This window comes from Aquila chrysaetos, chromosome 16 (genome assembly GCF_900496995.4).
Source record: "Aquila chrysaetos chrysaetos chromosome 16, bAquChr1.4, whole genome shotgun sequence".
Taxonomy (NCBI): Eukaryota; Metazoa; Chordata; class Aves; order Accipitriformes; family Accipitridae; genus Aquila; species Aquila chrysaetos.
In genome coordinates, this window is record NC_044019.1 from 8,173,593 (window position 1) to 8,198,629 (window position 25,037).

The 25,037-nt window shown below is 47.6% G+C and overlaps 2 protein-coding genes across 8 annotated transcripts in view; one reads left to right on the top strand and one right to left on the bottom strand.

Moving 5' to 3' along the window:
* The first annotated feature begins 244 nt into the window (after window positions 1–244).
* On the top strand, window positions 245–3,209 carry XKR8 (XK related 8). The gene is made up of 3 exons (XM_030039262.1): window positions 245–552; window positions 1,211–1,407; window positions 2,179–3,209. The coding sequence occupies exons 1-3, from the start codon at window positions 257–259 to the stop codon at window positions 2,916–2,918; spliced, it is 1,233 nt and encodes a 410-aa protein (XP_029895122.1). The 5' UTR covers window positions 245–256; the 3' UTR covers window positions 2,919–3,209.
* Window positions 3,210–5,139: 1,930 nt separating this feature from the next.
* EYA3 (EYA transcriptional coactivator and phosphatase 3) overlaps window positions 5,140–25,037 on the bottom strand; it is a 62,852-nt gene continuing 42,954 nt past the window's right edge. For 6 of the 7 annotated variants that reach the window (XM_030039250.2, XM_030039255.2, XM_041129421.1 and 3 more), the window contains 11 exons: window positions 22,600–22,682; window positions 20,926–21,109; window positions 17,317–17,456; window positions 15,440–15,523; window positions 14,736–14,825; window positions 12,837–12,895; window positions 11,769–11,929; window positions 10,058–10,172; window positions 9,473–9,594; window positions 9,085–9,185; window positions 5,140–8,254 (listed from right to left, as the gene is read on the bottom strand). In XM_030039250.2, the coding sequence (XP_029895110.1) occupies window positions 8,174–8,254; window positions 9,085–9,185; window positions 9,473–9,594; window positions 10,058–10,172; window positions 11,769–11,929; window positions 12,837–12,895; window positions 14,736–14,825; window positions 15,440–15,523; window positions 17,317–17,456; window positions 20,926–21,109; window positions 22,600–22,682 (1,220 nt within the window). In that variant the 3' untranslated portion in view covers window positions 5,140–8,173. The remainder of the gene's footprint in view (window positions 8,255–9,084; window positions 9,186–9,472; window positions 9,595–10,057; window positions 10,173–11,768; window positions 11,930–12,836; window positions 12,896–14,735; window positions 14,826–15,439; window positions 15,524–17,316; window positions 17,457–20,925; window positions 21,110–22,599; window positions 22,683–25,037) is intronic. The other variant, XM_041129425.1, reaches the window with a different exon arrangement.

A 25,037-nucleotide genomic window follows, 5' to 3' on the forward strand; every position in this document is an offset into this window, starting at 1 on the left:
AGGACCGGAAAGGTCGCGGAGAAAGCAGTGCCGGCGAGCGCCGGTACGTGGCTCGAGGCCGTGATCTGTCTGGCGGCGGGGCGGCAGAGCCGCCGCGTGAGTCGCGCCGGGTGCGGGGAGCCCCGCGGGGCTGCGGGCGGGGGGGGGGCAGCGGGTGCCGCTTCTCGGGAGGGGGCAAGAGCGCGTCCTCCCGCGGCGGCGGCGGCTCCGGGAGGGGGCGGGGCCTGCCCGGGGCGGGGCCGCGCCGGTCCCGCCGATGGCGCCGCGGGCCGCCCCGCCGCGGTTCGGGCCGCGGCAGCTCCTGCTGGCGGCGGCGGGGGCGGCGGCGGCGGCCCTGGACGTGTGCGCCGACGGGTGGGTGGCGGCGGAGTACGCGCGGGGCGGGCAGCCCGGCTGGGCCGCGCTGGCACTGGCGCTGCTGGCCGCCGCCTCGGTCGCCACCCAGGCCTGCAGCTGGCTCTGGCTCCGCTCCGACCCGCCCGCCCTGCGCCCCGACGTGCCCCGGTGGCTGCTCGCCGCCCTCCACCTCCTCCAGCTCGGCTTCCTCTTCAGGTACGGTACCGCACCCCCACCGCTGCCTTCTTCCGGTACCCCCGGGGCATCCCAGCCGGCATCCCTCCGGCGGCCCTCTGGTGCCTGCCCCCCCGCCCCAGCCTCCCCCCTGCCCTCCCACGCTGCCCCCTCACCCTGCTCCTGCGGGGGCGACAGGGGCCCGACCCCCTGCATCTAACGCCCTGCCCGGGGAGCCCCTTGGACGTCCTAACACCCGTGCCCCCATCCCCGGCTGTCGGGATGTCCAAGGGACTCCCCGGGCAGAGCGGTTTGGCCCAGCCCCGGGTTGGAGCCCGGTAGAAACGTGTCGGTGGGAGCCACCCGCCTCCCTCTAGCTGACATTTCCCACCCGTGTCCCAAAGGACCAGGTTTGCTCCGTCTCTCGGTGCTGTCACTGCTGCTAGGCGCCTCCTGCCAAATGGAGCAGGGCTGGGTGTCGGATCCAGTGGGAGCAGCGAACACCTCAAAACCTTGTCTCAGCCTCAGCTCTCACGGCTGTTTGGGGAAGCAGCGTGGCTGCACTGTGCCTCCCCTCCGGGGGGAGAAAACAGCATAAACCGCAACATTTCAAGTTGTCCTGCCAGGGCAGCGTGAGGACCGAGGGGTGTGCTGCGTTGCCACCCAGCAGTACCTCACCACTGGCTGGGTCCCCACACAGGTGCCTCCACGCTCTGAAGGTGGGCTGGAAGGTGTGCTGGGCAAAGGCAGAGGAGGAGGAGGAGCAGAGACGCATGGCCTTCCTCTCCCACGACATCAGCATGCTGCGCCTCTTCGAGACCTTCCTGGAGAACACCCCGCAGCTCACCCTGCTCCTCTACGTTATCCTGCAGACAAACAAGGCAGAGCCCTCCCAGGGTGAGGGCTCTGGGGCTAGGGCAGGGGGGCTGCGGGGGTCCAGGCTTGAGGTCAGAGCAGGCTTGGAAGGGACAGACCAGATGGGCTGTCTGGAGGCTGCAAGACCCAGGAGGACACTGTTCGTCTGTCCTTGCTTGAGGTGTCATTCTTCTTCCACATCACTCCTTCCCTTGATGTGATATACAAGAGGGTGGATGCCTGTCCTGCCCTTGCATGCCCCAGTGACTATGCTGGGCTTGATGTGGGAGGTTGAAGCTGGGGGGCCTGTGTGGTCATTCCCCTATGTGCCCCAGGAGAGGCTGAGGGTCAGGTAGAGAAATCAGGAGCCCACTGGGGAGCGGGGAGATGCTGTTGTGGATGTGGACAGAGGGTGGAGCACAGGCTGCCGAGGAGGCACTTTGGTACCTGTCCTGGGGTAGGGAGCAAGTGTCACCACAGTGAAATGGGGAGCCCAGCCATGTGCTGGTTGGGTGGAGCCAGCACTCACCTCCTCCTGCCTGTGTGGGCTGGGGGGCTTCCCTGGCTGGGAGACAGGCTCTGCAGAGCCGCTGGGTCTCGTCGCTTCTTCCCCATCTCCTGGGGAAGGGCGGGCACCAGCCTCCTCCTCGGGGAGGGTAGAAGGCTAGGGGAGAGATGCAGGTGCTGCATCTGCAGCAGCTGCTTTGCGAGCTGGTGGGATGCTCAATTTAGCAATGCTGGGCAGGGGGAGGTTTGAGATGGCTTGGGCCCCCCCTCAATCTGCCCTCAGCATCTCCACCACTGTGTTTGCAGGACTGGGGATCTGCACTGCGTTCCTGTGTGTGACCTGGTCTCTACTGGACTACCACCAGTCCCTGCGCTCCTTCTTGCAGGACAAGTATGAGCTGAGCCTGGGCTCCTCCATCATCTACTTCCTGTGGAACCTGTTCCTCATCTGCCCCCGCATCCTCACGGTTGCCCTCTTTGCCTTGCTCTGGCCCTACGGCGTGGCTATCCACTTCCTGCTTGTGTGGCTGGCGATGTTCCTCTGGGTCAGCCTGCAGGGCACGGACTTCATGGAGTCACCGGGCCCCGAGCAGCTATACCGGGCCATGGTGGCCGTGATCCTCTACTTCAGCTGGTTCAATGTGGCACAGGGGAGGACACTGTACCGCAGCATCATCTATCACAGCTTCATCCTGGTGGACAGCACGCTGCTGGCCCTGTCCTGGCTCTGGTGCCGGTCCCCCTCTGACGAGCACTCGTATCTCATCCCGGTGGTTTCCACTGCCCTGCCCTGCTACCTGCTGGGGCTGGTGCTGAGAGTCACCTACTACAAGTGGCTGCACCCCAACGTGCGGGCGCAGCAAGAGCGCAGCTTTGATGAGGTGGATGCCAATGGGAGGACCAACGGGCTGGAGTTCCGCTCACTGTCGGTGCCAGACCTGGTGAACAAGCGAATGCAGTGGCTGGCCCAGGCCCAGTTCCCTGTCTCCTGGCCGCTGGGGCAGCGCTTCCTGAATGGGGCTGCTGCTCTTGAGTCTGCTGTCTGAGGCTGGCTTCTCCAAAGTGACTTGCCAGCAAGATAGATTTGTTAGTCCTGCTCCCAGTTCTACCCCCACCTCCCCAGGCTGTTTTGGGCAGCTGGAGGGACCTGGCAGAAACCAGGGGTGATGTGCAAGCACACAGCAAGTCCCATGGCACAGAGCACAGCTCCCATGGCTGTGCCCTCAGGGAGAGCCATGGTGTTTGGGGGGGGGGGGGGGGGGGGGGGGGGGTCCAGCATGTTGTGACTGCACTGCAGTGTCAGCGTCTCTTGTTATTTATTATTAGCGTTTTCCAAAAAAAAAAAAAAAAAAAAAAAAAGCAATGGTTGGTTTGTTTTCTCTGTGCCTCTCCTGTGCCTGCTGTTGCTGCTTGGGGAGGTGGGTGTGGGTGGGGGAGAACTTGTTCCCTCCTTGGCAGTGGCTATCTGATCTTTCTGTTTCCAGCCAGGGTTTTCCTCCTCCTGTTTTGCTGTTAAGGTTAAAGATTGCCTGTTATCACCATGTTCAGAGAGGGACAGGGAAGGAGGCAGGGACTCCCCTGTGCTGGGAGAGCAGCTGCCACAGGTGGGCAGGGGCAGTGGGGTGCCTGCACCCTGGGGAGGGCGTTGCGGGATGGTGGAGGGTCAGGGCACATTCCAAGGTGGATTCTCTGTGCACAGAAACGTTGGTTCTGCCCTTTGCCACGTTTGCCAGGTCCCTTCCTGCCCTCTCCCTTCCTCCTGCAGGCTGAGGGAGGGGCAGAGCTGAAGCTTCAAGCTTGATGCTTGAAGCTGGGCTTGGGCCTGGGCTGGGCAGGTCACCCCTTTGCTGCTGCCCCAGATGATTGTTGCTTTTCTCCTTCGAGCAGCAAATGCTGATTGTGGGATGGAGGCTGGCAGGATGCAGCAATGCCACGGGAACCCATCCTGGGGAGGGGGGCAGTGGCTGTGTCCTGGTGTATGGCTGCAGCATGGCTCAGTGCTTCTGGTTTATTACGGACACGTCATAGTCCCTTTGCTGGCATTCCCACCACCACCACAGCCTGGGCGGTGCTCCTGACGTGGTGACCAGGCTGGCGCTGGCTGTGACCAGTTTGTCAGCTGTAGGTGGCCATTGATGTGGTCAGTGTGGGGCTGTGCTGGCTCCTGGGCACGGACACCCACTGCTTCCCAGCCGGGGCTGCCCCAGCTTGGTGCAAAACCATGAGCAGGCCCCAAAACAGCCCCTGGCTTTTTTTTGCTGTTGCCCAGCCAGCAGCCGTGGCACATACTCGCTGCCCAGTGTTGGCCCTTGGCCCCTTCCCCTTGCCTCCGTTGCCCACGCTCCCAGCAGGATCCTGTCCCAGGAGGGGACCCCCCCTGTACCAGAATGCAGCTGGAGGAGTACCTGAAATGCTTGTTTTACAGCTGTTCCTATAACACTGTAAGCCTGTGGCCAAGGACAGTGGCACCACAGCAGAGTTGGGAGGAGGGTTGGCTGTTGACCTTGTGCAAAAGAAAAAGGGAAGGGAAAGTTTGTGTGGGACTAGCCAAGCACCATGTGCCTCCCCTGGGCACCACAGCAGAGCAAAGGAGCCGGTACCTCCACTGCTGGTTCCCACAGGACACCCCAGAGGATCGGGGTCTCCGGCAGCTGCTTGTGCCAGTGGCTGCGCTGCGACCTGTGGCACCATCACCCTGAATGCCGTTGGTGCCAGCGATCCCAGCCCAGGCCATGGCAGGGGACAGGGACTGACTGCAGGGGTGTCAGAGAACAGGCTGAAGCAGTGACTATAGAAAATAAAGACTTTATTTTTTTTTTTTCCAGTTCATAAAACAGTTCCCATTACACAGACCAAAGGCTCCACAGCCAGCAGTGCCCAGGGCTCACCCCTCTCCTGCTGCCGAGGGGTCCCTGCAAGGGCTGCTGCAGGCTGCGGGGATCCTGCTGCTTTCCATGAGCTCCACGACGGACATCTCCCCCCTGGGCTCTTGGAGGCAGCAAGTATTAGTAGATTAGGGGGTTTTTAAAGCCTCCACAGCTGCAGTGAAGCTGGAGGGGAGGCCAGCAGCACCCAGGGGGGCTTGGTGTCAGAGCCCCGGGCCAGAAGGCTGGCTGTCATTCAGGCATTTGGGTTTGTCACCAGTTCAGCTACAGCCAGGTCAGGGGTAACGGGAAAGTATAAAGAAAATCAATGCTTGGATAGAGATGCTGTTCCTGCCATACAAGAGACAGCAAAAGTCTTAAATTCAGCCAGCAGAGGTAAAAATAAAATAGCCAGGTCAACCTTTATTAAACATAAACACAGAAATGTACCATCAACCTCCTATTATAAAAGTACTTTACATACATTCAAGGAAACATCGTATAAATATCAGTATGAAATGTCACTGGCTGCAAGAGTTCCACACTCAGCTAAAATTTTGCCAACATCTTAAAATTTCCTTAAAACATCTTAAAGTAAACAAACACAAAGCAAAGCCAGCCAGCTGCCAGGCTGCTTGGTACCTTGGGTCCAGCACTCGCTGCGAGTGCCTGGGCAAAACACATCCCACCTCCCAGCGCAGGCCAGCACGGCTCTCCTGCAAGCTGCTTTGGACGTTAGTGAAGCAAAGGGGCCGCTCAGCCATGCCAGATGGTGTGAGGTTAAGGCACAGGGTTTAATCCCAAAGTTCAGCCAGCCAGAGTGGGTTCAGCCAGTCTGAACAGGCTGTTTCACAGGCTGGGACATCTCCCACGCCCGCTTACAGGAGACCTTTGGATGGGCTGGGGACCCGCAGAGAGATGTTCAGGATGCAGCACAGACTCTCCTGTGACTGCAAATACATCCTGATCTTCTGGTAACATTTCAGACCCTGGGAGCAATGGGGCTGCTTCTCGGCATGGCTCACTTCCTACCAGCTCCGCTCCGGCTGACACAGTAACGACACCTTACAGGAACCCCAGCTGAACTGGACTCTATGGACCCAGCAGTAATGGAGCTGTAGCCCTGTAGCATCTCTCCCTGCTCTGCACGGGGCCCAAGCTGCTGTGAAACACCAGCACACACCTACATGGGCTGCCCCAGCTGTGTGGGAACACCCGGTAACACACTTGAGCTCTCCATCTTGTGTACACGGCAGATGGGGGAACGCACCCCATGGGCTCCCGCTCCTCTTCAAACCCTGCTGCTGGGCACTAAACAGCACGTCTCCAGCTTGTTCCAGGGGCTCCACTGGGCCAGCAGCTGCGAGCAGAGCAGCAGCTCTTGGTGCAGCCAAAAGACATCCCCTCCACTGAGCTGTTCAGTAACACCCACAGCAGAAATTGGCTCCTCAGATTCTTCTAATGGGACAAGAGGTCATGTTGCTTGCAGGCAGCAGGTTCTACACAGACAGCATGCTCTTGAAGCAGAGAGTTACTGGGGAAATATGCAGACCCAGAGCATCCACCTGAGATCATAGCACAAAGCCAACACCTAGCAAGGAGCTAGATGGAAAGCAGACCACTGCCAACTCCTGTGACCACCTTGGAGAAAGAGAATCTCCTCTCAATTTTTTTTTTTTTTTAAAAAAGCAAAACTGGAGCTAGGAACATGTGGAACAGAGACCTCTGTGTCCAGTCCCTTAGCTCTGGGGATCCAAACCCCTTGCTCTAGGCACCTTCTTCACGATGGTGACCAAAGCTGGCCCAGGAACAGACACTCCTGGGGCACAGCAGAGCATGTGCTGTGCTGGCCCAGCAACTCCCCCAGCACTGATGGAAATTATTCCTCAGTAATTAATGCCATGAAAGGAATGCAGCAAACACATCACCTGCTTCTGTGGGCATAGCCTGAGTGGGTCAGTGTCCTCCCTGAAGTGACATGCTTTCAGACCAGTCCCCCATGGGTCCCAGACGGGTCACACTGGGCTGGAGACCAGAGATCTGGAGGGGTTTGGGTGCAGTTGTGGCGCTGGCTCAGCAGGAGCAGCAGAGGCATGTAGTGGGGTGCAGCAGACATCTGTCCTCTGTGCAGAAACTCAAGGCACCTGCTGATTTGGTGCCACCGGGGTACAGGGAGGAGGCAGATATCACTGAACACAGCCCGACCTGGCACAAACCCAGTGCTCCATGCCAGTCCCCAGTCTCCAGCTGGCTATTTCTGGCCAGTGGTACTGCAGGTCACTGACTTCAGCCTTTTTTTCCAAGATGGTAGCAGAAAAATCAGTGTAACCATCACTCCTAAGGTCAGCGTGCTCCAGGCTGCCAAGTCACAGTGTCTTAGAAAATTAAGTCCCTCTTAACGTGAGTGTTGTTTCTACCTATGTAGTTAGGCTAATGCAAAGAAGAATACAAGAAAACTGAATCTGATTCTACTAAAAGGAACTTACTCTCACAAATGGAGTCAGGAAAGCAGAGCTGAAGATTAATAACCATACTCTTCTTTGTAACGTTCATGAGGATTTAGTTCTCTCAAATTATTCCTAGTCCAGACAAGGACTCTATTCACATCTGAGCAGTCTGCAATAGTGTTGTGCTGTATCTAATGTTCATAGGCAGTTTTGTTTTCTTTTACAGGGAAAATCTGTGGGATGTATGGTCTGGGTCATGGATAGCTGGAATCCAATGATCTCCTGCTTGTTAACAGGGCTTGTGCACACATTGACTAGAAGCCACCGGGATTAACTCAGAATACCAACAATTTCCTCTATAAGGAACCACGTACCCCAGAAACATTCCCATATCTTTCTATTTTCCAGTAATCCCATGTTGAGGAAATAACATAAGGACATTGTAATAAATTAACTGCTTTGAACACCCAGGGAAGGAGGGAGGACACACTTCACAGCAATAGAGGTATTTTTGACATTTTCATTAATATTTCCTACGAAAAAAAAACATAGCTCTCTTCAGCTTTGCGAAACAAGGGAGGTTCAGCTCTGCCATCAGTATTTTTCTATAAAAATAAGGTTTTGTGTTTACTTGGGTTCTACAACTAAGCTGAATAGAAAGGAGAAGGCTCTTACAAATACTTCTGCTGTTGTATCACCCCTTCCCTCTGCAGACTGCCTGCTAGAGGAATTCAGCTGGCTTCTGTAAGTCTCTTCTTCAGACAAGCTCTAGCTCTGCTGAGTCTAGTGCTTCTTTATAGGACACCTTTGTACTTGGCAGGGCCTGTGCTCCTGAGGAAACAAACTGGTGTCATGTTCTACTGTACAGTTTGCATTAGGTATGTTTTCTTCATCAAGCTGAAAAGTGAGTCCCCAAATGTAATAGATTTCTGCCTCCCCAGCGATGGAGAGGGCTTGCAGGAGCTGCAGTCATGCCTTTGCTCCAACTTCTTACAGAAAGTCTAACTCGAGGGCTTGGTGAAGGGACACGAGGTCTGCATGATTTGTGATCCTCCAGAAAGGCATGTTGTGCTATAACAGAGAGATGACAGTCAGGTTTATCCGAGTGATTTTACAGCTCAGTGGAAGCAGTAAAGGTACAACTGTAGTGTTGTGCAATATGGTGTTTTTGACAGCACCATCTGAGCATATCATGTTCGGGCAGGACCTCAGCCGTATGCATATCAGTATGTGAAGCCTATCTTATCTGCACATCTGTTTATGATGGGCAGTGGCACTGACTATCAGCTGCTTTGCCCGCTCATGATGGAAATCTCAGTGCTCGGCTGTGAGCTGCTGCTTCACCCAGGAAAGCCTTTCTAGGGCTCCCAGGGAACCTGCGTAGACAACTCTGGCACGTGGCAGACAGTGCAGAGACTATGTCCTGACAGTAATCTGTGCACTTTACTGCCTTTAATTAGCATGACTGAACAACCTACTCAGGCCTGTCCAAATCAGTCAAACTGTTTGTTCCTTGTTTGTAATTCAGACTAATGGTAGATGCTGTGTATTGATCTGACTGCTGGCAAGCGAGTCCTGACTCCCTCCGTGCTCCTGAGAAATTGCATTATCCTAACTGCATGCTATGATCAAGACATGCTACATCAAGATACTGTTTTACAGGGACAATATTATACGCAATTCTAAACAACAGTAAAACAGAAACTTTAAAGCCCCAAGAGCCAGAAAACTCCCCATTTTAATGTAGTGAAAGATCTCTTGCATCAAAGGCAAAGTTTCCCCCTGGCTGCCCCGGCCTGAAGAGTTCAGCCCTGGAAAAAGAGTCCCTGCAGAAAAAGACTGCTGCAGTAACTTCCCTTTGCATCAACCCACATCCCACCTCTGTGGAGTCAGAAACCCACCTGCTTAGCTGCAACCTCTTCATCACGCCCATCTCCAATTACCACATAGGTGACTTTCTTTCCAAATCGTGACACGATCCTCTCAAAACAGCTCTCTTTACCTGCCAAAAGACAATCCCACTATCGTGAGCCTTAGGCAGAGAGTTCTGAACAGAACAGAAGCCTGAACCAGTCCCTTCTTCCCAGTAGAGAAACACATTCTTGTCTTACTGGGAAAAGGATAACACCAGTTCAGCCTGTGAGGCCAGAAGCCACCACTATTACATGGCTAGTTGTACCATAGCAGCCATGGGGGCTGCTCAGCTGCAGAAATTGTATTTCCTGTGTAAAAATCCCAGCTAATGCACAGCAGACGCCTCAGTGCCAGGTACTTAGCACAACTCCTTACCTATTTTTGTAGCACTATAAATATTTTCGATGGGAAACACCTCGCCCAATCCATACAGGAGAACTTTGGCAAGAGCTGGCACCAGTTGGGTGGTTGTGATCAGGATGTTCACACAGTTTTTTCTAAAAGAAGAAAAAACACTTGTAAAAGCACATCTATGGCCAGTGGTGCTGACAGCTACTCTGGGCAGCTTGCTCAGCTTTCCAAAGAGCCATGTGGCTTGCTCAGCTTTCCAAAGAGCCATGTGCTTTGTTGTCCTGCTTTCAAGAGGCTCTTTAGGCCAAGATTTTGATTTGTGGTTTTTGTCTGGTTTTGCTTTTTGTTTTAAACAGACATTCTCTGGCAGAAATGCAATTTTGCGAGCACAGTCCTATTATGGGGACCTTACTAACAACAGATGTTGCAGCAGAAAAATACCAAAGGGTGCTCAGGAGTGGAGTTCCTGCTCACTCACTTTGATTCCCAGTTACCTGTGACAAACAGCAGTAGTATTACATACGGACACTGCTGCAACACAGCACTGCATGCAAATCTAAGGGAGAGAAAGGGCTTAGAAAGCAATATACACATTTCTAGTTCCCATACCTGGACTGTATAAGTAGCAGGGACTTTAATGCTGTTTCCAGCCAGGAATCTGTTAGCACTTCTATATCAGTCCTTAGTCGCTGCAGAGCTTCCCTCTTCTGTGGGCTAAGAAGGCCTGGAAGGCAAGCAACACAAGTTTTCCCAGCTGAGTTGGCAAGTCTAACACAGAGAGAGACATCACTCAATTTAACAGCTGCCTGTTCTGCAGTAAATAGCACAGTACTGAAGGCACCTGAAAGCTGAGACTGTCTCAAGGCAACGGGAGAAATCAGCTTCCAGTGACACAGATCAGCCGAGACACCCATCTGTTACTCTGACTGTGGGGAACTGGCTAGATACTTTTCTCCAATTATTTAAAACCATTTCTCAGGATACATGCAACAAAATGCATTTCTCTTGTACAAAGCACTTGCAGCAGTAGGTGTGTCTGAGCCACAGACAGCAGGGGAAGGAACTCCTGCAGTCACACTCTATGACTTCCTACTTCCCAAGGACCCGTTCCACTTTAATCCATTTTAGATATCTTTTTAATCCCCCCCTTTTTTTATTCCCATATTTTTTATCCCTTTTAGATAACATTTTCTCAAAGCATCCAGTTTTGAATTAAAAGCAGCCAGAAATGGAGCCCATACACTCAAACCTGCTCCTGCCAGTAAACACAACAAGAAAGGAGCACCTTGAGTTGGAACCTCTCTCCACCCAATTTCCAGCCATGACATACGAACCAGCCCTGAAGTACACCAGTCCTCTGACAATGAGGCCATGGAGGGACCCACTGTGGGCTGCACTGACAACTGCTTTACCATGTGGCTTTAGACAGGTCCTGAAAAACTTTGCATCCAGGTTTCCCATGTGCAAAATATGGAATAATGGTCTGATCCCTACCAGAAATAAGGTAATTCCAGCATACTGAAATGCAGACTTATATTGATAGATTTTTAAGGCTGAAAGTTACAGTTTTGACCACGTGGTTTTTAGAAAATATGTCCAATAAAACATTTTATCAAGGTTTTTTTGTGTAGGCAAAGGGTATCCAAACCCACAACCCACCAGGCCAAGTCACCCTGCCAGGTGAGCTGCTCCAGCAGCACCCCTTTCCCAGGGATGTCAATGCCAAGATTGAGACTAAACAGAAAATTCATCCACATATATCAAATGCAAATCGTCGACAGATATCAACTGTGGTTTGCATCAGTATTACTACTTTGGCATTGGAAGGGAAGCAAAACTAGAAGATTTTAAGCGACTTTGTGAACAGATGGGAGAGATGTTACGTCAGACTATAAGCAAAACAGCCAAAAGGGTGAACACTGTATTTCTTGACAATGGCATGATAAAAGACAGATTTTGTGAAGACACGAGAGAAAAGACCTCCTAAGCAGCGTGATATGTAAGTCATTTAGGCCAGTCCTAAGCAGAGTGACAGGCAGCCTTTCATAGCAAAGGGACACTGCACCAAAATTTTCTCTTAGATACAAAACTGACTGATCATCCCTATCTACATGATAACTCACAGACTGCACTGGCACACCGTTCAGTTTTGGAAGACATACCCTCTTAGATTCCATGGAGATTTGATCCCATTTAGCACTAGGAGAATGGTTACTTTTCATGTTCAAACATTCGGGAAAGTAAAAGCTCTGAGGAAGGATGGCGTCTGGCACCACAAACTCTGTTTAGTGCTCAGATATTGGCACAGGTGAACACTCACCTCCAACATTAGTTTTGTATTTGTCGTAGATCTCTCGTACCCTGCGGTAGCGGAAGGCCAGTTTTCTCATCCAGTCCACTCCACCCTGGACACCAACTGATGAGCTGTGATTTGCATTACTTCCTGAGCCACTGAAGCCATCCGTGGAGAAATTGTAGTTGCTATTTCAGAAAAGCAGATCTGTTACGTGTGCCACAGCAGCAGAATCACTGCAGCTTTTCTGGCGGGGTTGCAGACTTCAGCTCTGACAGCAGCTAGAAAAGCACCTCAGAGAAGAACTCTGCACAACCACCACTGCACCCCAATAGCAGAAACCGACTTCTATGGGCAACGTACTCTGATATCCAACTACATTTGCTGCTGGTTCTGAACTGCTGTACTGAAATATACTAATTCAACTCTTCTTTTACACTCTCCACTACAAAACCTTCCTTTGGTCTTTGACTGCTCACTCCTCTGTGATACAGAGCATCCTTCCCACTAACCCCTTTCTCATCCTGCAGTGATAAACCCCAGCATAGTATCGTCCAAACATAGCATCTGCGTTTTTACACCACAGCTGCAGCTCCACAAGCAGATGAGCTGCTTTACCAGCTCATGACTGCAGGAAGCAGGTCCTGCTTCACCACCCTCCCTGTATTTCTTTCTTCCTGACACACAGGCACCTCTGACCTTTCCATGAGCCAGTTCAGCTCATTAATGGAGCAGAAAACTTGCCCTCACCCTGCCTGATAGTGTGCACAATCAGCTCACAGAGGGATGCAAACCACACGGAGACTTTCAAAGGTCACGATCATGAAGTCTGGAGTGTTCATCCTCCATTCATCACAAGTCATTGAGCACACAGGCAACATTCAACAATGGACAATATGATTCATACTATAATTCCGAAAGTCTTAATGTTTTGTAGGTCTTCAGAGAAATACCACCCAGCAAACAAACACCGTTTGCCAAGTTTCATCCCCTGCACAATACTGACCTCCATTCCTTAACCCCATTTGGGTTTGAAGTCCCCACAGAAAACAGATTACATCAGCTATACATTTCATGCATTCATCAGTACATCACCTTAAATCTTGGCCATTGTCATCAGATGCCACATCTTCAATGTGTACCTGGTCACACTCCTGTTTAAGAAAAAAATAAAAATAAAGTCACGCTGTTGTAATCCAGAAACATACTGACATTTGCAGATTAAAGAAAGTACGATATAAAACAATCCCCTCACACTTCCCAACAGCAACAAGCCATGCCATACTGCCTCCATAAACTTATACATAGCTTCCATTAGCTTTGACTTCCAGTACTAGGTTTTACTTCTCAGCACCTAGAGGTCCTTGCCAAGACTGGGATTTGAAGTACCAGAAAAGTCTGAAAAAAGCATGTTTCTATGACATTTTGAGTTGTCTGCAAAAAAGGAACTTCGACACTCACTAAACAGGTTGGACTCAAAGCTCATTTGTCATTTGAAACCCTTTTGCCATTTCACAAAACCAAACCAAACAAAACGTAACATATCCCAAAACCACATTATGTGGTCAAGTACTGATATTGCATTTCATCAACATAACAGTCAATTCTGTTACCAGAGAGCCATAGCATGAACCCTGGAGTGAAACATCAATGTGGTGGCACTGCCAAGGCTCTGGTGCTTAGCACAGTTGATTTAACCCAGAGATAAACTGCAAATACCTTAGGACAAGAAGTGAATTTTCCCCATTTCAAGAATTTCCCACTGCTCCTACTATCCAACACCTACAGCAATAAGTGTTGTTGTTGATCACATAGTTAACATATCAATGGCTACCTTTCCAGCACTAGAGACTGTATTTGGTGTTTTGTTCTGGTTTTTTTTTTTTTTTTTTTTTTTTTGGGGGGGGGGGCGGCAGGGAGGTAACTATCATTACCACCTTCACAAAGTTCACAGCTGCAAGTAGTCACAGCCACAAATGGAAATTTCATTTAAGTTTCTATTTGTATCAACAAAAACATCTTGTTTTCCCATGATGTACATCAGTGAGGTACCTACAATTAACTGTTCACTGTTCATATTCAGCCTTCCTAAGCTTTAAACTAATCCTGTAAAATCTGCAAATTAGGTTCACAAGTCCATATTTGTGGGCTCATATCAAAGAACACACGAGTCAGGAAATTTGCTATTTCCAACCATTTAATTCCAGATTCTGGCATAACTTCACACCTTCTTGTATAGGTCACATTACTGTGTCCATTACTATATGATAATCTATCACAGGACAGCATAGGGCATTGCCATGATTAAAGCAAAGAATTACATTCAACTTCTGTGGAAATGATGCAGAACGGTGAGATTTATTTAATTTGGCAAAGAATACTGCACATGAAAGAGGATGGAAGCTGATCAGGAGTCCTTGAGGCAGGATGGGAATGGGAAAGCAGCAGAGACAGCTTGCAAGAAAGAAAAATGGAGGGTTCTGTGAGATTTCCATGTGTATAGCATGCTTGTCTATGGAAGCGTGTCCTTCACAGTTGTTACACAGCCAATGAAATCTACTGAGACCCTGGCCGAGATGCACAAGTTGTATGCTGTCCTTGGCTTAGTTAAAGCCCGAGAACTGATACTCTCAAGGTTACCTTTTAACCCACATCTCTGGTCTCCATTTCAAAACAGCATCAGTGAAAGCAAGGTGCTTACCAGTCCAGAATGCAAATACAAGACAAAGCAGACATCACTCATTTATACAGGTTCAAGTAGAAACCCATCAGAGAACTAAGAGAGCTCATAACACTAGAAGTCTGCAGAATGCCTGTCTCAGATAAAAGAGCACACCTCTTTGATTTGGCTGTGCTTAGAACCACTTCAGTTTTGGCAGACTGTTATGTTTCAGCATTAAGTGGCTCTGAAACACAATAGCCCTCACAAACGGTGCAGTGTAATTCTAACTAGGTAATGTTGAGTTTTGCTTTTCAAAAACATTTGCCACGTACCTCCAAGTCATTGAAAAACAAGTGAGTATCAGCTACTTCAAAAATCATCTCCTCCATTGACAGACCTGAGCCAATCACTAGAGTTGGATCCTGGCAAAACAAAAGGAGAAAATGTAAATTCACCGTGGTTACAGGCAGAAGTAAATGGTGATAAATCTTTCATCAGTTACATTGCACAGAGTTTTCACTGTATATCAAGCCTGATGGAATTCCACCTGCATTCAGTGGTGTGAACTACCATTTTCCTAATATTTTAAACAACTTGATTAAAAAAAAAAAAAAAGCCACATTCTGGCAATACATTGACCCAAAATGTAACAAAACACTTCAGTACTGCACTGCAGGGACTGATGCATTTTCAGAGGCAACACAAACAAAACATTCAAAAATCTTCAATATATTTTGAAGGAGAAAAAATACTTCCTTTCACTATGTGCTATGACCTCAATAATTGCCAATGATGATAAAAACAGTTTGACATTTTAAGACCTGTATTGTTTGACGGGAAGTGTTTGTGATGTCCATATCCTAGCCCTATGTAAAGCCAAATTTAGTGTTCTTTCCCTGTCCCAAACCACCACCAAGTTAAAAGTATCACATTACACATTTAAAACAAAATATAATTTTCTATTTCTTTTCCAAAGATTAACATTTAATTCTGCATGACAGATATGGTTTTTCTTCCACAGAAAAGACAATATTACCTTGCCGTATTTTTGAGCATAAGACCCTGTGAGAAGTGAATGGAAGATTATGATGGTCTCATCCAGGTCCCAGAGAAACACTCGCTGAGTAGAGAATAAAAGCAGGTTAGAGCTGAGATATTCCAAGCACTGAGATACAATAAAGGAGCAAGTTTTAGGGTTAATTTTGTGGTTAGTTGCAGTGTGCTTTTAACAGATATGAACAACAGTATTCATCTTGCAGGCTGAACACATTACTGAACTCTTTCATGCAGTGGAGTTTATATACTGCTACCGTGCAACTACACACTCAGAGTAAGGCTCTCTTGGTCAAACTATTCTGAAAACTTCTCTTGCTTTTACAGTTATAAAAGCAAAAACTTAGAGTGCTAATGAACTTTAGAGCCCTGCTAGGGTGGAAGTTTACTGTCTGTGATCTGGAGAGTACCAGGTAAATGACCTTGGTGTTTATCAGACACCTTTGTTATGATAAATAAGGCAGATTGGCTGCCATTAGGAATAGCAGAGTTTCAGTATAGAAGGACTTTGATACACTTGAGAACTGGGCCAGCAGGAACTAGAAGTTCAGTAACTGCAGATTTTGCATGTGGGGTAGAATAACGCCTCATATTGGTCCAGGCTGGAAGGAACTGGATGGTACAGTGGCCACCAGGCACAGTATGAGCCAGCAGCACTCTCTCCCTGTGGATAGATGAACTGCATGCTGGAGAATACTAAGTGTGCCTAGCTGACAGAAGGAAGGTGTTGTCTCACCCTGCTTGGCACTAGGAAGGTCACCCCAGATTGCATTTCCAGTTGCAGAAGTATGTGAGGAAACTAGAGAGTGGCCAGCAAAAGGCTGTCGAGATGGTCAGCAACCTAGAGAAGAGCCTGAGGGAGCTGCGATGGTTTATCTCAGCAAAGGGGAGACTAAGGGTGATCTAATAGCAGACTACAAGTAACTGAAAGGAAACTGCAAAGATGATGGAGACAAATTCTTCTCAGCAGTGGCTAGCAGAAAATTGCTATGGAAAAAGAAGAGGAAATTTTCAGCTTGGGAGATTCCAGTTGGAGACAGGTACAGGATCTCCAACCTGGAGGTTCTCAAGACTCAGCTAGACAAAGCCATGGTTCTAGTGCTGTGGACAGCCCTGCTCTGAGCAGGAGGCTGTACTAGAGACATCCAGATGTCTCCTCCATTGATGCCGCTATGATTCCAAGATGTGTTTAAGTGATGCCTGTCAAGGACCACTGAAGAACTCATTTGGGCCAGTTCTCAGATAACATGGGTCATAGGAATTTCCCAAATTCTCTCCCATTAGAGGAAAGACATGGACCTGTTGGAGAGGGCCCAGAGGAGGGCCACAAACATGATCAGAAGGATGGAATACCTCTCCTGTGAGCAAACACTGAGAGAGTTGGGGTTGTTCAGCCTGGAGAAGAGAAGGCTCTGGGGAGACCTTATTGCGGCCTTTCAATACTTAAAGGGGGCTTATAAGAAAGACGGAGACAGACTTTTTAGTAGGGCCTGTTGCAATAGGACAAGGGGTAACGGTTTTAAACTAAAAGAGGGTAGATTCAGACTACATGTAAGGAAGAAATTTTTTATGATGAGGGTGGTGCAACACTGGCACAGGTTGCCCAGAGAGGTGGTAGACGCTGCATCCCTGGAAACATTCAAGGTCAGGTTAGACGGGGCTCTGAGCAACCTGATCTAGTTGAAGATGTCCCTGCTCATTGCAGGGGGGTTGGACTAGATGACCTTTAAAGGTCCCTTCCAACCCAAACTGTTCTATGATACTCTTCCATTTCCCTGGAGACAGGATGAAAGAAAGAGAGGACTTTTACCACCACACTATCCTGCAATGCTACTTGTAGAAAACAAGATTACTACTTACCTCCAGTTCACTGTCCTGTGAGGAGGAGGTGTCTGCTTTCCTCTTCCCCCTGTTCTTCCCAGGGATGTTTTTCCTTGCCTGCTCATCTAACTCTTTACTTGCTGTTGCTCTTGATAATGAAGGACTTGTGGATGCATCTCCTAGAAGAAAGAAAACACATGGCTCTTACTCCCTCATGTCTCAAAACAAACACCAACATAAAGCTTATAGCATTTGGCCACAAACCGCCTTTGCAAAAGGTAAGATGTTATCTTGCTTTATTGATGCAGTAGCAGTTGAACCCTTATTAGAACATAAAACAGTATTTCTTTGTCCCATCATTTCAAAACAGCTCTGCCTCCTCAATTCAATCCACCAGGACTGAGCTACTTACTGCATCCTGCCTGCAGTATAATGCCAAAGACAGAGCACCCTCCATCCTAAGGCCTGTAACCCCTCAGATGTCTCACTACCCTGGAACCACTTTATTACTCAATTGTTTCTCTTAATACTTCTTGAGAGAGCACCAGAAACCCTCGGTCTGGAAGGAGTGTACAGAAGAAAGTATTTAACGATGTTTCTCCCTCCCAGATTTCCTGGACTACTCAGATGCCTTTTGTGTCAAGCAACACTATACAATGCATGCTTTTCCACCTCTGCATACACTACTCACTCCCGTGCCACTGTAAGCCTTTGGCTAACAGTTAAACAGTAGCCAGTGCACAGCGCTATTTGGAGTGTGTTAATCACACACAAATCCACAGTGTGCTAACTGTGAAACAGACATACTTAGACTACAGCTCCATTGGCCTACCCAAGAATTAGTAAAGAATAACAGGGATGATCTCGGCACTGGAGACACAGAGTTGGCCAAGCACCATGGCCATGACTGACCAGGATACGTTATGGAGCTTATTCTGCTACTGGTAAGAACACCCTTCCCAGGGAAAAGAGTAAAGCACCACCATAAAAAAAAAAAATTTTAAAAAAAAAAAAAATCAGTGCTTTGATGTGCAGAATATTACAACCATGACAGGAGATATTCTCTGAATCCTTTATTAACAGTTCAGGCAAAAGAATTAACATCCCAGATGTCTGCCTAACTAGTTCAGAAACAGGACCAGAACTGTTGCAGGAAGGCAGAGGGGACGGGGGACCTGAAAGAGCTTGAATTCAGTCTGGGTCTTGAAGATGAGACATTGCAATTCCCATGAAATTCATGCAAAATGGTGAACTTGGAGAATTCCTGAGCTAGGAAAATGGCACTGAAAACATTAACAACTGGGCCATTCCCTGATCAATGCCTTGAAATAACAGGTCAATTCCTTAGGTTTTCAACATCAAATAAGAACAAATTCTCATGGGTAAATCTGCTGTTGCTCAGCACAACTAGAGAGCAACTGCTTCCTTGCAGTGCTTGAAGTACCATGCTTCTTGATTTACAACATCACAGCATGGTGTTTGCCATCCCCTGTCTGTAGCATCCCATAAGGTAAAGCTGAGAGAGGTCTGGAAGTTCCAGACTGACTAGACTGAGTTCAAGACTATTGATCTGTATGCTTTGCTCACTGGCAGCCACCCATCCCTGCTTTCAGGTTGCTTGAGTGAATTTGAGGACTTGGCAGAGTTCAGGTATCACTGGACTTGGGGAAGATGGAGAAGGCAAAGTGCTGCAAAGGCAATCACTCACCACCTCCCACAAGCAGGCTGATGCCCAGCCTATCTCCAAGCAAGAGCCACCTTGGAAGCTGAACCCCACCCTGCCCTTCTTCCTCTACTTCAGTTTTTATTGCTGAACATGACATTATATAGTCAGGTCAGCTGTCCCAGCTGCATCACCTTCCAGGTTCTTGTCCGCCCTAAGCCTGCTTCCTGGGTGGGGGGGGGGGGGGGAGGGGAGAAAGCCTTGACACTGTACAAGCATTGTTCAGCAGTAGCCAAAACACTGGTGTGTTACCAGCACTGCTTTAGTGAGGAATCCAAAACACACCATCAGCAGAGCTGCTATGAAGAAAGTTAACTCCATCCTGGCCAGACCCAGGGCACCAACAAAAATGAACAGAATCTGTTTTGTTTTTTTTTCTCCAGCCTACCAATCTGCAACAGGCAGCAGATTTCAATTTAAAACTGTTCAACAACACAGGAAGAATCTCATAACTCCTTGCATAAGACACCAGGAGAAGCACCAAATCTTTGCTCTTGACCTTGTTAAGTTTAGAAAACTGTATTTTTGGTGATGAAATTTTAGTCAACACCACTGTGGTTGGTACCTGACATGGCATTAGTGGAAAAAGCCAAAGATGTGACTTCTCTAGAATGGTCAATTAAACCTTTTCAATCCACTTTCTACATCTCTTCTTGTATTGGGTCTGGCTGAGATGGAGTTAATACTCCCCATAGCAGCCCTCATAGCTGTGCTCTGCATCAGTAGCTAGAAAGGTGTTGATAACACACCAGTGTTTTGGCTACTGCACTGGTACAGCATCAAGGCTGTCTCTCCACCATTTTTGCCCCCCCCTCAATAGCAGGCTGGGGCAGGGCAAGATCTTGGGAGGGGACATAACCAGGACAGCTGACCTAAACTAACCAAACAGATATTCCATACCATATGACGTCAGCTCAGATATAAAAGCTAAGAAAAGGGAGACGGAAGGGGGGGCATTTTTGTCTTCCGGAGCAACCACTATGCATACTGAAGCCCTGCTTCCCAGGAAGTGGCTAGACATCGCCTGCTGATGGGAAGTAGAGAATAACATCATTTGTTTTTCTTTGCTTTCGTGCGCAACCTTTGCTTTCACTTTATTAAACTGTCCTTATCTTGACCCACAAGCCTTTTGTTATATTTTCTCCCCCCTGTCCAGCTGAGCAGGGGGAGTAATAGAGCAGCTTTGGTGGGCACCTGGCATCCAGCCAGGGTCAACCCACCACACTTCTCTTACCAGCTAAAATCTTCTCCGCCTGCCAGGTAACTTAATGGTATGCAGATGCAGATCTGCTCACATGCAAAGCACAGCAGAACAGCTGTCATTTCAAAAACGGTTTACATGATGAAGCAGAAGAAAGGAAAGGATGTACTCCTGGGCACATCAGAGACCAACTCATCAAGAGGTGACGGCTGAACTACAGCTCTTGAAAATGCATGAGCAGTCCTGGAGGACTCCCATAACTGGGATTGGCAGCTATGTCATGGCTGTCAGGTAATCTGAATATCTGGCTGCAGGAGGGAAAGAGCTAGCAGGAGCTATTGAGACTGGATATCAACAACTGCCCTATAGCCCAAGTGAACACCCAGCCCCAACACATAACAGAACCAACAGTCCTCAGGGAGCTGCTGTTGGCAACTCTTCAAGTCACCCCTGGAACTCACTCTCCCTTGGACATTCAGAGCATGAAGTAGGTGCTTCCTAAATTGCAGCAGCAGAAGACTTCCAATATGTAAGTTTGGCTGGCCCACCATAATACTCTGCACACCAGTGAGACCAGTCTGACAATGGAAGGCAAATGTCCTATCCCAGCCAGCACACAAAGGTGCTGCAATTACCTTTTGGAAAAAAGTTTTCCCCATGTCTGCACACTGTACAGTTTATCACAGGTATTTTGCAGCCACCCTGCTAAAGATCCAACCATTACCAGAGGAATGTCTCTGCACTGTCCGCGTAGGCACCATGGCGTTTGGTTTTTCGGTTGGATATGTAGTTGTTGCTAATGCAGTACCCTCTGTGTTGCTGTCTGCTGGTGTTACAACTCCAAAGCCAGAAGTCGGGTAACACGTCTGGTACTGACTTTGGCCAAGGATCGTGTACGTAGGATATTCCTGTTAGAGGAAAGGATTAGTTATGATAGGACACTTCTTTCAGAAAACACTCTATATTAAGATGACTTTTATGCTAGACTATGCCTGTCAAAGAGAAATCCCAGCAAGAGCAGTCTGACTTTATGCTGTTTCTTTCTGCATATGCAAGACATCCCCCAAAAGGGTTGAGAGGTCTGACTTCCCAACAGGCACCCACACAGGGAGGTTCTGCAGACAGGAGGCCAGCAATCACAGGGCCACTCCTCTGCCTCCAGTTTCTTAAAAAATGAAATTCATTATGAATGATGTGACAATAACAGGGGAGTATTGAGTGGATGCCAAAGCATCAGTCCACTCTGTCTGTGCTCTGGAATTTGTGGGTTTGTCTTGCATTTTACTTTCTGATACGAGATGTACTGACAGTGACAGAAAGTGGTCTTGGCACTGGCTGAGCGTGCAATCCCAGCCACAAGAGCTACAAGATAAACTGCCTTTACTCATGTCCTGACTTCAGCAAGCAATTATTTTGCATGCTGTGATGAAAGGTATCCATTTATGAAGACTGTTTCCTCATTTAGGAGGAGATCACTGAGCACCTGAAGCTGTGCTTGAGGATTTTAATTTCTGCTACTGATAGTAAAGAAAGCAGCCACCCCAAATCCACACTCTTCTGGCACACTGTGCACTCCCAATTCCCTCAAAGAGCAACCTGGATTTGTGAACCAGGCACCTTGGTCTGCACTACTGAAAGAAAACCTTTTTACCCCTTACAGCTCCAAGCAAGCTTATATTAATGAAAGAACCTTAAAAAGCAACAGCATAACCATACAAGTATTTTTGTGCATCCATTGCATTTTCCACAGTTCCTGTATTCTTCTTCTGCAAAGTTGTGACATTCAAGGGTTCCTTTGTATATCTAAATATTCAGAATGGCAGTTAACCGCTGACAGTGCTGTGTATTACCCACAGCAGGTCAGTCAGGGACAAGGGCTCTGTGCCAGCTGCAGGGCTTCTTGACTTTGTTTTATTCTAGCACCATCAGAATGCATCTCCTACTTTACTGGGGTTTTTTTGTTAGTTTTGTTTGTGTACAACCTATTTTCCTTTTCTTGCTGAGGGAGAACAAAGGCATTCAAAAAACATCCACCTATAATCCTCCCTGTAGGTTTGGTTCTCAAAATAGTTCTATTGTTTCTTCTCCACTGTCTCTCTTGCAGAGATCTCAGTACCCTGTTTAAGATTCACCACACAATCTGCAGACAAGGAAACAGCTTTGAACAGATGAAGTGAGTTTGTTGTGAAGGCCAAAGGGAAAAGTGACATGGTCAAAGAGACAGCAAGAGTAATTTTGCTGACTTTGAGTTACATACTGAGCCCTATAGCTCTAGTACCCATTGTGCTCCATTTGAAGTGATGCAAATATTTGGCCTGCCTTTGTTAGTTTTGAGTAATGTGTTAAAACAAAGGTGAAGGAGATGCTGCACATAAATATAACAAGGAAGAAGTTTTACCTGTGAGATGCTGGCTACTGCTGATGTGGAAATATTGACAACAGTTGAGGATGTAGAGACTGGACTGGCATTGGTAGTTGATGCTGTAAAATTAAGAATTACTGCATTAAATGCTTCTAGAAAAGCACAAGAGATGAGACTAATCCAAGTTGTGAAGTAAGTACTTACTAGGCTTATGTGCAAGCATTTGTGCTTCCAGCAGCACTCTGCTTGTAAGAGCCAAAAAAGAGTTGGGGTGTATTTTGGAACCAGTTACATTTCAACTGGGCTTACAGTGAAGGAGAGTTAGCATATCTTTAAAAACAGTACTTTCAAATGTTTCAGAAACCTTTTCCCTCCATGCCTGGTAAGCAACCAGAGTACAATTAAAATGGTTTCACATCTTTACTAAAGGTTTTGAGAAGACAACAATTACATTCTGATGTTCAATTAGGAGCAATTGAAAATTAATCAGAATAAATCAGTAAAATGGATATGAATGTGTTTAAATCAGCTCTGATAAAAAAAATCTTTCTGCATGGGACTTAGCATATTTAGTCTAATTAGATCAAAAAATTTAAGGAAACAGTAAAAATATTTCAAATAGTATAAAAAGGGTGCTTCCTACTGGAGAAGGTAAACATATCTTTCCATATCTCTGTGAGACTACAACTGGTTTTTGGATGAGAATTTCTGAAATAATTTGTCAACAGCTTGTAGGACAAATTATTAGAGACATGTAGTAGTTAGTATGAATTTTAAGATGTTTAATAGCCTTCATGTCACTGCATTTGCTTCTTCCAAAACACAGAAGAGGCTGCTAGAGCACCATCTGGGAACACCAGTCATTTAGCAGATTTTGTGGTTTTATAGCCACAGAGCCACTCCATTAAACGTTACTCCACATGGGGTTTTGGGACCCTCAAGGATTAATGAAAACAAATAATGAAATCAGTATGAAAAAAATCAGGATGTACTAAATGAGGTGCCACCAAGAAATATTTTCTTTTGCTAAACCTTCTTTCCCTGCACACAAACAAAACGAAAAATCATTTTTAGATGCTTATGAAAAGACTTGCAGAAATCCACAGTATCGCCTACTTTACCATCACTCTGAGAAAAGCCTTCACTTTCTGCAAATAACACCCATGTGGAATTCACCCCAAGACTGAAGAACTCAAGCTTCTGAAGACTTCAGTCTTTCTACCCCAGGGAAACAGACTCCACCATGAACTCTTAATCAATGTATGTTGTGTTACGGCAAGCACAGATACTACCTGGTGAACAGCTCCTGGAAAGAGGAAGGGATCCAAAATATGCCTCAAAAAAGATGAAAAACAAAAGAAATATATCTTAAAAGAGGTGCAGAAATACACAGTATTTACAAGAGGTGAGAAACGTGAAGGGTGGCATCTCTGCAGAAGCAGAAACAAAGGTAAGTAATTAGCCCCTGGGAATCCCCTCAGATAAGAGCAGCAGCGTTCAAAAACAAATGGGAGAGAATTTTGGAGGGAGAACATTTAGGAAAAGGAAAAAGGGCTGCACTGAACAGCAATAATGGTAATGAAGATACTCAAGTACCTACAGTAGCTATGCAGCCACTAGAAGCAGAGCTGTGAGAGTAAGGTACCCGTCACAGATACTCCTCATAAGCAACTGCTAGAGAACAGGGGTTAGTTTCCAAATAAGACTCCTTCTAACTATACGTGTTACGGAAATGATCAAGGCTATTATTACCTTAAGAAAATGTCACTTCCTAGGGCACTGCAAAGAGCAGCTCTCCAGAAAAGATCTTCGCTAACGCAGAACAAACCTGCCGCAAAGCCAGAGGAGATGAACTATCTAGAAGACAGATTATTCTACCACCTCTCTCAAGATTATCATGGAGAGCAAACAGAAAGCAATTCTCATCTGTAGTGCTCTGAAGAGGCTGCTTCTCAACTGAGGTAGATAACAGAAGTTAAGAAATCACAGAAAAAAAGATTCCAAGTGCTGGGATTCTGGTAAAAACAAAGATTCCCTCATATGAACTTCATTGTTTATCTTAACTCTGGTCTCCTTCCAACATTTCTTTTCTAATTACCCTTTACCTATACAGTGTTACACATCAGATCTTTACAAGCAGCGCCCACTACACAGATTAACCAATTCTTTCTGCACTGTGGGTCAGTTGCTTTTACTTGTGAATGCGCCAAAACCATGCAAAAATGTTTTGGCACAGATGTGACAAAAGGGACCACTTCATGGTCTCAGGTTTAAAAGATCAGCAAACACAAGTATTGCCTTGAAACCACTGTGACTCTTCTTCTTCTCTCCTCTCTTTCCTCCCCACTTCCAGACCTCATCTTCAGACCTCATATCCCTACCTCCCCTGCCTTATTCATCCCATTTGGTTTTGCTTCATTCATTTTCAGTGATGTTTCAACCTGCTTCATGTGCTGGGAAGGGAAATTGCAATT

Excerpts from the sequence above, each read along its gene's own strand:
- XKR8 (XM_030039262.1), top strand. The coding sequence starts at position 257 with ATGGCGCCGCGGGCCGCCCCGCCGCGGTTCGGGCCGCGGCAGCTCCTG. Across the intron at positions 553-1,210 it reads CAGCTCGGCTTCCTCTTCAG|GTGCCTCCACGCTCTGAAGG; the intron begins GTACGGTACCGC and ends GTCCCCACACAG. Across the intron at positions 1,408-2,178 it reads CAAGGCAGAGCCCTCCCAGG|GACTGGGGATCTGCACTGCG; the intron begins GTGAGGGCTCTG and ends CTGTGTTTGCAG.